Source organism: Pelodiscus sinensis, chromosome 2 (assembly GCF_052426305.1).
Source record: "Pelodiscus sinensis isolate ZL-2025 chromosome 2, ASM5242630v1, whole genome shotgun sequence".
Taxonomy (NCBI): domain Eukaryota; kingdom Metazoa; phylum Chordata; order Testudines; family Trionychidae; genus Pelodiscus; species Pelodiscus sinensis.
Window position 1 is genome coordinate 240,197,051 of NC_143053.1, and position 12,775 is coordinate 240,209,825.

The 12,775-nt window shown below is 42.3% G+C and overlaps 1 protein-coding gene across 5 annotated transcripts in view; it reads left to right on the plus strand.

Annotated features, from left to right (window-relative positions):
• The window catches only part of DIP2C (DIP2 acetate--CoA ligase C (putative)), a 524,374-nt gene that overhangs the window by 364,322 nt on the left and 147,277 nt on the right, over window positions 1-12,775 (plus strand). For all 5 annotated transcript variants that reach the window (XM_089776776.1, XM_006111894.4, XM_006111897.4 and 2 more), the window contains 2 exons: window positions 1,386-1,505; window positions 2,400-2,597. In XM_089776776.1, the coding sequence (XP_089632902.1) occupies window positions 1,386-1,505; window positions 2,400-2,597 (318 nt within the window). The remainder of the gene's footprint in view (window positions 1-1,385; window positions 1,506-2,399; window positions 2,598-12,775) is intronic.

Below are 12,775 nucleotides of genomic sequence, written 5' to 3' on the forward strand. Positions count from 1 at the left end.
CATATGCTTGGCCTTAAAAGTCCTATCTTAGATATACTTCAGCTATAGAAACAACTACTGCTTTAATGTAGCTTGGGAGAAAAAGCAGGAAGGTGATTCTTCTTCAATGCTATTAGAGGCTTTATCTCAGGAGCAGGTGTCATGTATGTTACAGAGATAATGTGCACTATCAAGCATAAGTAAGGAGGAAAATAACAAGCGCCGAAGGCCCCAATCAGGATCGTGTTTGGCTAGATGCTGTGTAAACACACATGTTAACTTCTGGAGATTGCTATTGCAAGATCCTTACCTACTTGCCAATGGGATGCGCTCTAGGGCTATTCCAGGATTACACTGACAGTTAGGATATGTCTAGACTGCATCTCTCTGTCGGCAGAGGGATGCAGATTAGGCAGGTTGACATTGCAAATGAAGCGGGGATTTAAATATCCCGCGCTTAATTGGCATAAAACTGGCCGCCGTTTTTGCCGACTCAGCACTTTGTCAGCAAAAAGAGGCAGTCTAGAGGGGGATCTGTCGAGAAAGAAAGCCTTTTTCGACAGATCCTGTAAACCTCCTTGCAGGAGGCATAAGGGATCTGTTGAAAAAGACTTTCTTTCTCGACAGATCCCCCTCTAGACTGCCTCTTTTTGCCGACAAAGTGCTGAGTCGGCAAAAACGGCAGCCATTTTTATGCCAATTAAGCACGGGATATTTAAATCCCCGCTTCATTTGCAATGACAACCTGCCTAATCTGCATCCCTCTGCCGACAGAGGGATGCAGTCTAGATATACCCTTACAGTGAAGTAACATGATAGTGTGAACAGACACAGGATGGGGCTCAGGACAGAAGTCTGCTGTTATGTAAAAGGCAGCCCAAAATGAATGACGAGATACAAACCTATGACCAGCTTTCCTTGCTGACTGCACCTGTAGTTTCAGCTGCAGTGTGATGAAAACTCTTTAGTCATGTAGCTTTGGTGTGACGCCAGTGGCTGAGAGAGAAGCCTGTGCTTGGATTACTGACTCTTCACTAGCCATCACCAAAGCCACCTCAAATTCAGCGTTTTGAAATACATTATTGTCAGGGAATGTTTTTTCACTGTGCTCCTCTCCCCCCACAGCTCCCATGATGTTTCCCCCTTAACTTTAACTAACTCACTTTCTGAAACTGCTGTGTTGTTTGTTCTGGGTATATTTGGTTTTTGAACCAAACTTCACGTTAATTTTGAAACCATTATCTAAGTGTCTTAATGTTGAATACATTCTGCTGAGTCACTGTATGGCATGAAAATGTAGTTGTGGTGGCGTTACAGTTCTGGCCTTTTTCTCACCTCCCAACTGACATTTGTTGGCGCGCAGCTTTAGCAGTCTACTGATATCTCCATTGATCCCTATTCTGCAGGAGTACCAGTGAGCAGCAGAGTGTCAGCAAAGATTCAACAGCTGGTCAATACCTTAAAACGACCCAAACGACCACCATTACGAGAGTTCTTTGTAGATGACTTTGAGGAATTGTTAGAAGGTAAAATGACTGTTTTTCAAAAGGTTTTGGAACCTAATTAACACTTGATAAAATGTGTTTTTATTTGTCATGTACTACTACTTTTTAGTAGGCATGTCTTAGGTTGACTGACTGCTTCTGAGAGAGCATTGGACTTGGGTGGACTGAATAAAATCCGAGTTCCACCTTGTTTTCCCAACTTGTGGTGAACTTCTGCTTAGAATGAAATATGAAAGAGAGTGGAGAAAAAAAATCTGTTCTGAAAGTATTTGCTGTGTGCTACATCTGTTCCTGTCACACATCTGGGTCAGTCTGAAAAGACCCAGTGTATGAAGGAGATGAAGTAGGAGTGAAGGAGGATGTACATGTTACATATTTGTTAATAAAATAATTGAAAATAATATCTGGAAAAGTGGTAGAGACAATAATTAAGTGAATAATAATTATGCAGTTGTTTTTTAAAAACAAGCTTGCAGACCATGATGTGTTGCAATAATATGGCGAGTCAATTATTTTAACACAAGCACATAGCAAAGCACTATAAAACTATATAACTTAAACCAATGTACTATTGTTGAGTTATTACATTACCATTTACCTGTAGTTCTGCCTAACTAATACATTTTTGGAAATTTTTAATTTTCAATCTCTTTTAAAAGGAAAAATTTACGTTGATGTGACTGTTTATTGCTTCATCTCAGTTGCGGGAAATGTAAGAGTTAACTTGCTATACTTCTCCACATCTTATTTATTTGACATAATACTTATTTAAGAACATATTCAGTGTTCTCCACGTGTACTAACATTTTATTTTCAGTCATTTTTATAAAGGTAACTTGCTCTCTTGGTAATGTGGGCATAAACAAGGCTTAAAATTCATATAGTAACAGTTGGTTTTGTTGTTTTCATAATAAGTTCAACAGCCGGATCCAAACCAGCCAAAGCCAGAGGGAGCTCAGATGCTGGCTATGCGTGGGGAACAATTGGGTGTAGTTACAAATTGGCCACCTTCTTTGGAAGCAGCATTGCAGCGATGGGGGACCATTTCGCCAAAAGCTCCTTGCCTAACCACTATGGACACTAATGGAAAACCACTTTACATTCTCACTTACGGTAAGCATTCTTTTTCTAAGCTTCTTTATGCTACATTTTTAAGAGAGAGATTTTCACAATAGTTATGCTCCATATTAGACTATGGCAAAACATTTCTACTAGTCATGTTCTTATTTATTTAATAAATTTTGCTTGGTTAAGAAATGGGATTATGAATTAGTGGCAAAAATACATCACCTAATACACTAGGGGAAAGGAGGGAGGCAGAGGTTTTTGCCAGCAATATCTCTGGTATTATACAATAAAATAACTTTTTAAATGGTCATGCATATTAAAATAGACTTTGTTCAAGGTATAAATCTAGAGTAACTCCTCAATCCTCTGGTGCATTGGCTTCGACATCAAATATCCAGCTAAGTAGCTTGAAGTAGATTCCCAGAATCTTGTTTTCTATTTATTAGGTTAGTTATGCCTATCTGTTACAAAAGATAAGTGCCTGAAAAGATAGGTTTACAAAACAGTGTCTCTCTTAAATTACTCCAATCTAAATCAGTTTCACATATACGGAATAGGAAGTGCCTGTCTAGGAAGGAATACTGCAGAAAGGGATCTAGGGATCATGGTGGACCACAAGCTAAATATGAGTCAACTGTCTAACACTGTTGCAAAAAAAACAAACATGATTCTGGGATGCATTAACAGGACTGTTGTGAGAGAGGCATGAGAAGTCATTCTTCTGCTCTACTCTGTGCTGAGTAGCCTCAATTGGAGTATTATGTCCAGTTCTGGGCACCACATTTCAAGAAATAAGTGGAGAAATTGGAGAGGGTCCAGAGAAGAGCAACAAAAATAATTAAAGGTCTAGAGCAGGACTATTCAACACGCAGCCCATGGGCCACATGCGGCCCATGGCCCATTTGTTTGTGGCCCTCGGGGCAGTTTGGGTTTACACGGCGCTCAACACACGGCCATGGGTGGGATCCTTTCAACATGGCCTCCACTGGGAACATGCTCCATAACAACAAGGCGACTCCCAAGTGGGGTGAGCATTGAAAGACACAAGCACACAAGCTGGCTGGAACAGACAGGTACCCGTTGTCAGTGTTTCTAGTCCCCAGGGAGAAGATGCCGGGAGTACTGTGTGAAAGAAGCTATTTGCATATATTTGCTTATATATTTGCATGTATATGCAACTACACTTAAGTTACAGCCCTTAGTATGTGCTGTGAATATCATTGTGGCCCCCAAGGCTTCCATATTTGAGTAGCCCTGGTCTAGAGGGAAGACTGAAATAATTGGGTTTGTTTAGTTTAGAAAAGAGAAGACAGAGAGGGAACATGATAGCAGTTTTCAAGTTCCTAAAAGGATGTTACTAGGAGGAGGGAGAAAAATGATTCTCCTTGACATGTGATGATAGGACAAGAAACAATGGCTTAAATTGCAGCAAGGAAGGTTTAGATTGGACATTAGGAAACACTGCCTAATGCACAGGGTGGTTAAAGACAGGAATAAATTGCCCAGGAAGTTGTGGAATCTCTATAATTGGATATAAGACCAGGTTAGATAAGCCTCGATCAGGGATGATCTAGATCAGTGGTCCCCAACCTTTCGAGGTTGTCGGGCGCCAGGGGGCGTGGCCGTTCCCCTGCCGGGCGCCAGGGGGCAGGGACACTTGCGCCCCAGGGGCAGCCCCCCCCATAACCACATGCCTGGGGGCCGCCCCCCCCCATAGCTGCATGCCCGGGGCTGGCGCTCCCCCCCGCCAGGACCGCGCGCCCGGGGCCGGTGCTCCCCTCGCCCAGCGCCACGCGCCCGGGGCCAGGCCAGCCCCGAGCACCTGGCGGGCGCATGGAAATGCCCCCGTGGGCGCCATGGCACCCGCGGGCACCGTGTTGGGGACCACGGATCTAGATGGTGCTTGGTCCTGCCATGAGGGCAAGGTCCCTTCCAGTTCTGGTATTCTATGGTTCTGTGAAATAAGGGATGTTTGCTGGGTGTTGGAAGAGATGTCTCTCTTCAAACATTACCAAAGAAAATTGATTGTTGGCATTCTTCATTTGGCTGGAATAAACTAGTTTTACCTTTCCTGGTCTTCAGCGCCCTAATCTAGCAGGGGCTTAGAATACCACTGAGAAAATACTTTTCACACATTGTATTTGGAGAGTGCTATGTTGCTTCATTGATCCTTCCGTTTTATTAAGGAATGGCGTTGACTTGCTGCAAAGCAGATCCACTCCTAGACTGAAAACAATATGTCTGCAAGAATGGAGAGGAGGGCTGGTAAAGCATGAATACTAAAGCTTTCAAATCTTACCTGCCCTGTAGAGTGATCCCAAAGTGTACACTTGAGCACCTAATCCTGTATAGTTTGAGTTTCCACTGTCCTCCTTGAGAAGATGATATAAAATCTCATTATCTTCTTAAGTCGTAACTGATATTCAGTCTGAATTTTATTTTTGCCTGGCTTTTACCAGTATTCTTGTATATCCCTTTCGATCTTCCTAAATTCATGAGTTAACTTGCTGGTAGTTAATCTTCAAATATGGGCAAGCTTTAGTTCTTTCACATATTACACTTCTCCCACCTTGTCTTTGTTGGCATTAGGCCAAACTACCCATATAATTTAATCTTTCCTTAAGGGTCATTCCTTTTAACCTCTTACCAGTTGGGGTGAAGGGCAGGGAGGATCTGTGATTCTCTCCTCATTGTCAATACCTTTCTGGCAATGAAGGTTCCAGCATCCAATTCAGTGGCAGTAATCACCTACCACCTTTTTAAAAAAAATCACAGTATTTTCCAATTTATCCTCAAGGAATTCTGCAGCACTGTGCATGCACAGAATTCATGCCCCTCACTGCTGATTTATTTGCTTCCCCTCAGAAAAGTTGCTTCTGATGGGGAAGCAAATGGATGCCACAAAAGTGGTCATGTGCCTCTCCCCAGCAGTGTATTTTCAGGCACCTGGGCAGCCATTGAAGAGGTAAATTACAGTGAGGGAAGGGAGTTGGGGATTGAGGATACACCTACCCAGCTGGGCTATGAGCAGGGGAGGACAGGACTTTTCTTCTCATGCAAAGAGCAGCCAGAGCTACAGTTGGGTCAGACCCACCCCCAGAATCCTTCCCCTGCTTGCAGGAATCTCTGCACTTCCCCTCCCGCCCAACCCTCCTGCTCCCCTGTCCACCAAGTCCTCCTGCACCCTAGTCCCCACAGAGTTCCACAAGCTTTCCCCCTGCACCTGAAGCACCCCAATGAGCCTGCCACACTTCCCATCCCACTGATCCCCAGCCAGCTCATCTGGATCCCCACCTCAACAAGACCCAGTAGCCCAGCACCCAGACCTCCTTGCTGAGCCGCACACACCTAGATTCCCTTCATTAAACCTCAACCATCTTCACCTGGAAATCCCTCCCCCCCCGCCTCCCGAGAATGTCATTTCCCCTACACCCAGAACTCCCCAGCAAGCCCCTGTGCCTCCACATCCCCCCTGCACCCAGGACCCACATTGAACTGCCCATACCCAGAATGCACCACACTGAACCCTCGCTCCCCACATGTGAATCCTCCCTCGTTAAGCCCCTGCACATTTGGATCCTGCCAGGCTGAGCATGTATGCATATACTTAGTATGCCTGGCATGGAGGGGCATGCCTCCCCCATCACCCTCGCTTTCACCACCTTTGTCTAAGTGATGCTTCTTTCATACGTTGTCTGAAATTGCTTTTATCTTCCCTCTCAAACCATTTATTACACAGCCTCTCTTATAATACATAATCTACTACATCTCTTAGATCTTCTCTTACCATTACCTTTCAAGTTTCTCTCTTCCACTTAATGTTCATCATTATCTTCCCCTAGAAGTAATGTCTTTACTAGCTTGATTTCTTCCAGATTGATTTATACATGTACGCACCTTACTTCTAAGAAATTATGCAAATTATATTAGCTTTCAATGTTCTTCACACCTTTATGTTTAATGTATTGGTTGCTCTTTTTCCCCCTATTGTTAAAGTCTTCATCCCTATTTATTATTCTTTACTTTAGAAGTACCTTATACCTTTGGGATATTAGTTAGGAAAAGAACCTCTTAGTTGGTTTCTTACTATACAGTCCCTGTATAGGCGTAAGAAAAATCACAGAATTGGTATAAATGGAAAATACGTGGAATCTAAGTGAATGATAAGATTTCTAAGGTTCTAGGTAACTTTGCCATTTCATTGAAAATTTTAATGTGTGTTTTTGGGACAAAAAGGACAATTCCCTGGTCATGCAAGGTTTCCTCAAACAGCCAAAACAGCTATTTTATGTATGGTGTTGTTGAAATGAATATTGGTATGCTTAATATCAGTGCTTTCATCTAAAGTAGAAGAAAAATTAACATGTATAAAAACCATACAATATATACACTGCAGTTAATTCATTTTACAATATAGTCATCTTTCCAAGAATAATTTATTGGAATAGGTATAGACAAAAATGGAAAAAAAAAATAAGTTTGGGGTCAACAAGTGTTCTAGGCTTTTTGTCTGTATCTTAAGAGGGGTTTGTTGGGTATTTTTAAGTATAACATAACCAGTACAAAATAATTTATGGATGGAGCTGAACACAATATATATTTAGTCTGCCTAACAATTTCATTATAAAAGCATTTTGCAACCCAGTTTTTGAAAAGCTCTGAGTTCATTGTTTGTTTGCTGTAGGCCTCTGAAATTTGTTAGGGGGGATGGGAAGAGAGAATATCTACTCTTCCGGATAGAAAAGTGCTTTTCTTTGTCTTTTTTAGGTTTTGCTCTGAGAAACTTTTCAAAATTATCTGATCCTTTTTGTCACTTGCAGTACTCAGGAAAATTATAGCAACTTGCTGAAATAACGGAATCCATGAATATTTTAAGTCTGGGCCCATACTGCTGCCAATGCAGAAACAGCATATACTGTACTGGAAACACCTGAGAGGTGCCAGAACAACCGTAGTGGGGAGGTGATGGGAAGGAGTCAGTCCAAGGTGCCCCAATCAGCACCTGGTACCAACAACTCTTGCCCTTCCTCAGAGGGGTCATGGCCAGGTGCTCTCCATTCTCCAGGCCCAAAAACTAGTATATTATAGCCTCTGTATTCCAGTGTCCCTAATTCAGGAACATCCATAGTACAAAACCTGGCAGATGGAAGCAGCTCTGCTTGGTACCATTCCCCATCCCTCTCAGCTGGGGAAACAGCAGTGCACTGACATGCTCTTTTCTCCTGTGGCTCCCATATCATCAGGGGACGGTGCCGGGGATTGTCAGGGGATGTAGTGCATCATGTACATGCCTTTTCCTCATCCCCCTCACTTTTTTCCTGGCCTGGAAATTCCAGCAGACCCTGTTTCCCAGGGTTGTTGGATTAAAGAGATTCCAGCATATCAGCAGTCAATTTCCTTCAATAGGGATTACTACCATCTTCTGCTGCCAGCTAATGTATCTGGCTCACAGGTGGGCAAACTCAGGCCTGGGGGCCAAATCTAGCCCATCAAGCATTTCTCTCCAAACTGCCCGGCTGATTAGTAGAATGTATATACTTACAGCCAGCAGCCTGTGTTGAGCTGCTCCTCCTGCCATCTTGCTCCATCCTGCAGCCTAGCTGCTCCCAGGAATCTCCTGCTGGCTATGCAGAGGGGAGAGGAGAGTACAGAAGTCAGGGTGTTGCCTGCCCCAGTACCCCATCTCTGTAGAGCAGGGGTCTGGGGAGAGGAAGACACATAGCAGAGCTGTTCCAATCTGAAGCATGGATGGTAAGTAACTCAGAAGAGTGCCTGTCTTAAGAGGCAGTGCACTGTTTTGAAGATTTCAGTGCTTGTGCCCTCTCTCTCTCTCTCACTCACACATTCTCTCTCTCTCTCTCTCTCTCTCTCTCTCTCTCTCTCTCTCTCTCTCCACCTCCCATACCCTATCTTTGGAGAGGGGGGAGACAACAGAGCAGGACAACTTTTCCTTTTTTAAAGAGACAGCGCTCAGCTTCTCTCAGAAACCCAGCAGCAGCCAGCATACACACTTTCTATGTCACTGTTACACACGCATCCAGTCTGTGCCACACACAGTCACTGTGCTGTGCATGCTCCCAGTCTGTGCCATACGCACTCAATCTGTGTCACAAAGTCTGTCTCTCACACACAGAGGCTACGTCTACACTGCAGGCTTCTTGCGCAATAACCTTTTTGCAGAACAGATCTTCCACACAAAAATTCTTGCGCAAGAGAACGTCCGCACTGCATGGATGCTCTTGTGCAAGAAAGCTCTGATTGCTATTAAAAGAATGGCCATCAGAGCATTTTTGCTTTTTCCGATAGGATGGTTTTGCGCAAGAAACCCCTGTTTGCTGTCCACACACACCTTTTTGCACAAGAACTCTTGTGCAGAAAGGCTTATTCCTTGTACAAAGAGGCATAACTCTTGCACAAAAAGCCCTCTCTTCTTATGATGTACTGTAAATTTTCTTGCACAAAAACGTGTTTGTAGTGCGGACGCGCCGCAAGTTTTTGTATAAAAACTGCAGTGAAGACATAGCCCGAGTGTGTCTTTTTCCCACTCACGCATTCTCTTTCTCTCTCTCTTTCTCTAGCCTCCCAGCCTCACCCCTTTCACCCGAGGCACCACCTCTTCTGCAGGTCCCAGAGCCCATGACCACGTACCAAAATTCATGAAGTGGCCCCCCCTATGAAAATTATTGTCCACCCCAATCTAATTCAAGCAGCAGAAACCTGTACTATGGTGGTGAAGTTTCAGGACTTACACCGTTATAATCTGAGTATTGTTACAGTTTGTATGTAGCAAACTTTTGGTTTTATCTTTTTTTCTCTCAAAAAAACCCCTAGGAAATTATATCCACAAAAACATTAAAAGAATGTTATTTAGGTTGCAAAGTCAGGCACTGAAAGATAAAATAGTTCCAGATTGAACACTTGCAACCATTCATTCTGCCCTCTTGTGAGCATGCACTATCATATTGTCTTAAATTACCTGATCATATGCTGTGTTTTGCACAAGAATTGGTACACAGGATGGATATACAACCGGTCTGTTTGTGGAGAACTAACAGAAGCACAGGCATTTCTTGGCATATTAAGAAAATGGTTACTCAAGTCATGAAACTAGCTCAGATTTAACGAGTACTTAATTTCTAGTTAATTTGCAAAAAATGTTACATCGTGATACTGAAAAAATGTCTGGCAAAATTATTTTCAGTTAACTTTGGCAGTCTCAGAATTGCTGTATATGAAGATTGGTAAGCAACCACTGGCTTGCTTTTGCTGAGTTAGTGTTGTGTGGTTATGAGAAGCATACTGTTCATAATAAGGAAACTGATTGATTGTGGTTTGTTTTGTCTCTAAATACTTTTCTCTGCTGCAAGATTTTCTTTTATAACCTTCTTTACATTCAACACAATTGTTTATGTACATTAAAATTGGGAAAGAAGGGAGAAAAGTCCAAAGGATTTATCTGTAAACCACATCAAGTAAGTGTAAGTTTGTCAGCTCATCTCTTTTATATGACATATAAGATTTTGTGATTTCACCCAAGGAATGTTTTGCTCAATCAGATGGGCTTGAGTATGAATTCACTCTGGCTTGTTACATTTCATTTGGGACAGGGGTGTTAGTAGAGCCCCCTGCATTTGGCAGGAATGTATTCTGAGATGAGAAAACATCTATTAAAAGCGTAGCTAAATTATGTTGCCACTGGAGCTAGGGTAGCTATTCCATTATTCAACCAAAAGTCCACCACTGAAAAAACTGCTGCTAGCAAATAGCCTCACACTGAAATAGATTTTTGTCACACCTTTATTTGCTGCAGCTAGAAAGTGAGAGGAAGTGTTTCTTTTTATCTTAACCAGGCTGTTCACGTATATGTTACCAGATCATGAGTTGACTCCAGAGCGGGGCCATCAAATCACACATTGAGAATATTTTGTAGTTTACATGTGCTTGAAGAACATGTTAAGAGAACTGGTTTCACACAGTGAAGACTTCTAGAATTTTAAAGTCTGGAAAAGTGCCAGGCCCAGATTCCAAGTTGATGAAGGAAGTGGCTAAAGAGAAAACTATTATTCATCTTCAGAAGACTGAAACTACTTTAGTAGTTGTTTAAAAACATGTTGGAGACAGTCAGTCACTGATGGATTGTAGAAGCTAATTTAAGAAAGCTGTTGGACCAGCATCTGTTAGTGAAAGAGACAAGTTTTTGAGCTACATGGAGTTTGTAATTTCTGTGGTGAGGAAACAAGATAATTATTTGAAAAAATGTTAGGGGATTAGCCACTTTAATGGGTGAATGTAAACAGAAAACCCTAACTTGGATAATGAAGACTGAGAGGACTCCTTAATAGGCATAACAGTTGGTGACTGGTGTAGGATTGATGTTAGAACTAAATGAGTTCTTTCAGTACTTAAAAGCAAAGTGTGAATGTAGGTCAAGGAGAGGATGAACAAAGAATGTGGGGGTTGTGGGCTGGGGAGGGAGAAGAGAAGACAGAAGAATACTGCCATAGTCACGCAAAAGCTCTGCATCTCCCATAGTGCTAAAAGTGATTGTATTTCACACACTGCATCAGGGATAACTTGATGAATTGGCAAAAAACCCAAGCAAAGAGTAATCCCCGGAGCACCTCTCCCATGTTACAGGAACTCAGTACATTCATGAAAAAAAGAAGTTCTAGAAACATTGATAGCAATTGAGAACATCACAGGTAACTGAACCTGCTCTTCCTGGATATTGAGTGTAGAGAACATTGGAGACCACAAAAGGTTATCAGTTCTGCCTTTGAAAAGAAAATCTACCACCCAACCTAAAACCTGTTAATAGGACTGTCAAGGCTGATTCCCCACTCTGGCACGATGAATGCAGGAGTACCCCAAAACCTTATCTTTCCAGGTTTTGGTATAAAACTTCTCCCCCAAAATTCTAAAAACCTAGATTTTGGGGATAAAAATCCTCTGCCACCACCCAAGTAATGGTAAGAGAACCAGGGAAGAGATCACTTGGGAAATCTCAGCCCTAAAGTAAAACCAGGACACAAACATTAACCAATACCAGGTTAATAAAAAAGAAAGAACTTTTATTATCAAAACAATACTCCTGTTTCAAGCATAACAACTAAATGGAAAAGTCACCAATTAATATACTCAAGGGGGGCTCCCATGGGCCAAAACTTAGTTACAAAGGAGAGGAAAACCCATTTCTAAATTCACAGACATCAGATTCCCATTCCCAAACCATAAAACAATAAAACCTAATGGATTTATCTAGACTTTGCCCTGCTTACAGATGGTGAAGAGTCTTTTCTTGGATAGGGACATGTTGTATGTCCCCCTCAGTATCTGGCAAGTCAACTGCTCAAAAACAAAGGAGGGAAAAATCAAAAATTCCTTTGTCTCGGTTAGAAATCCCTATCTGCATTTCTATTGTCTGACTGCTACCTGGCTAGGTACAGTTAACCTCTTAGTTCCCAGGCTGCTGCCCATTTCTCATGGTCATGACAAGGATCAAAGAAATTATTGCTTGAAGCCCTTATAACTGACCTGTTTTTTGCTAAAAAAGCTAAACAAGATCTGTTAAAAATTACTGGCAGTGGGTGTAGCTAAGCAAGTCCTGGGCTTTAGCTACAAGCATAGCCAGGTATCAATGAGGGCAAATCCTCAGCTATTGTAAATTATCATAGCTCCAAAAAAGCTAGTAGATCTGTGATACCAGAATTCTTGAAGAGGGGCCCAACAAACATGTGGACAAGGATAATCCAGTGGTGTGCATGGAAAGCTGTTAACAAAGTCCCTCACCAAAGGCTCTTAAGCAAAGTAAGCAGTCCTGCGATTAGAGGGAAGGTCTTCTCATTGATCAGTAACTGGTTAAAAGACAGCAAACAAAGGGTAGGAATAAATGGTCAGCGTTCAGAAAAAAGAGCGGTAAAGAGTGGTATCCCTTCAAGGTAGTACTGGGTCCAGTGATGTTCAACATGTTCATAAATGATATGAAAAAAGGGGTAAGTATAGAGGTGGGCAAAATTTGCAGACAATAGACTCCTGACAGGCAAGTCCAAAGCAGACTGTGAAGAATCAAAAAGGGATCTCACAAAATGGGGCAATTATGCCACAAAATGACAGCAAAATTCGGTGATGATAAAAGTGAAGTAACACACAATGGAAAACATAGTCACAAGTGTACATGCAAAATGAGGCTGTCTAAACTAGCTATTACCACTCAAGAAAGAGAT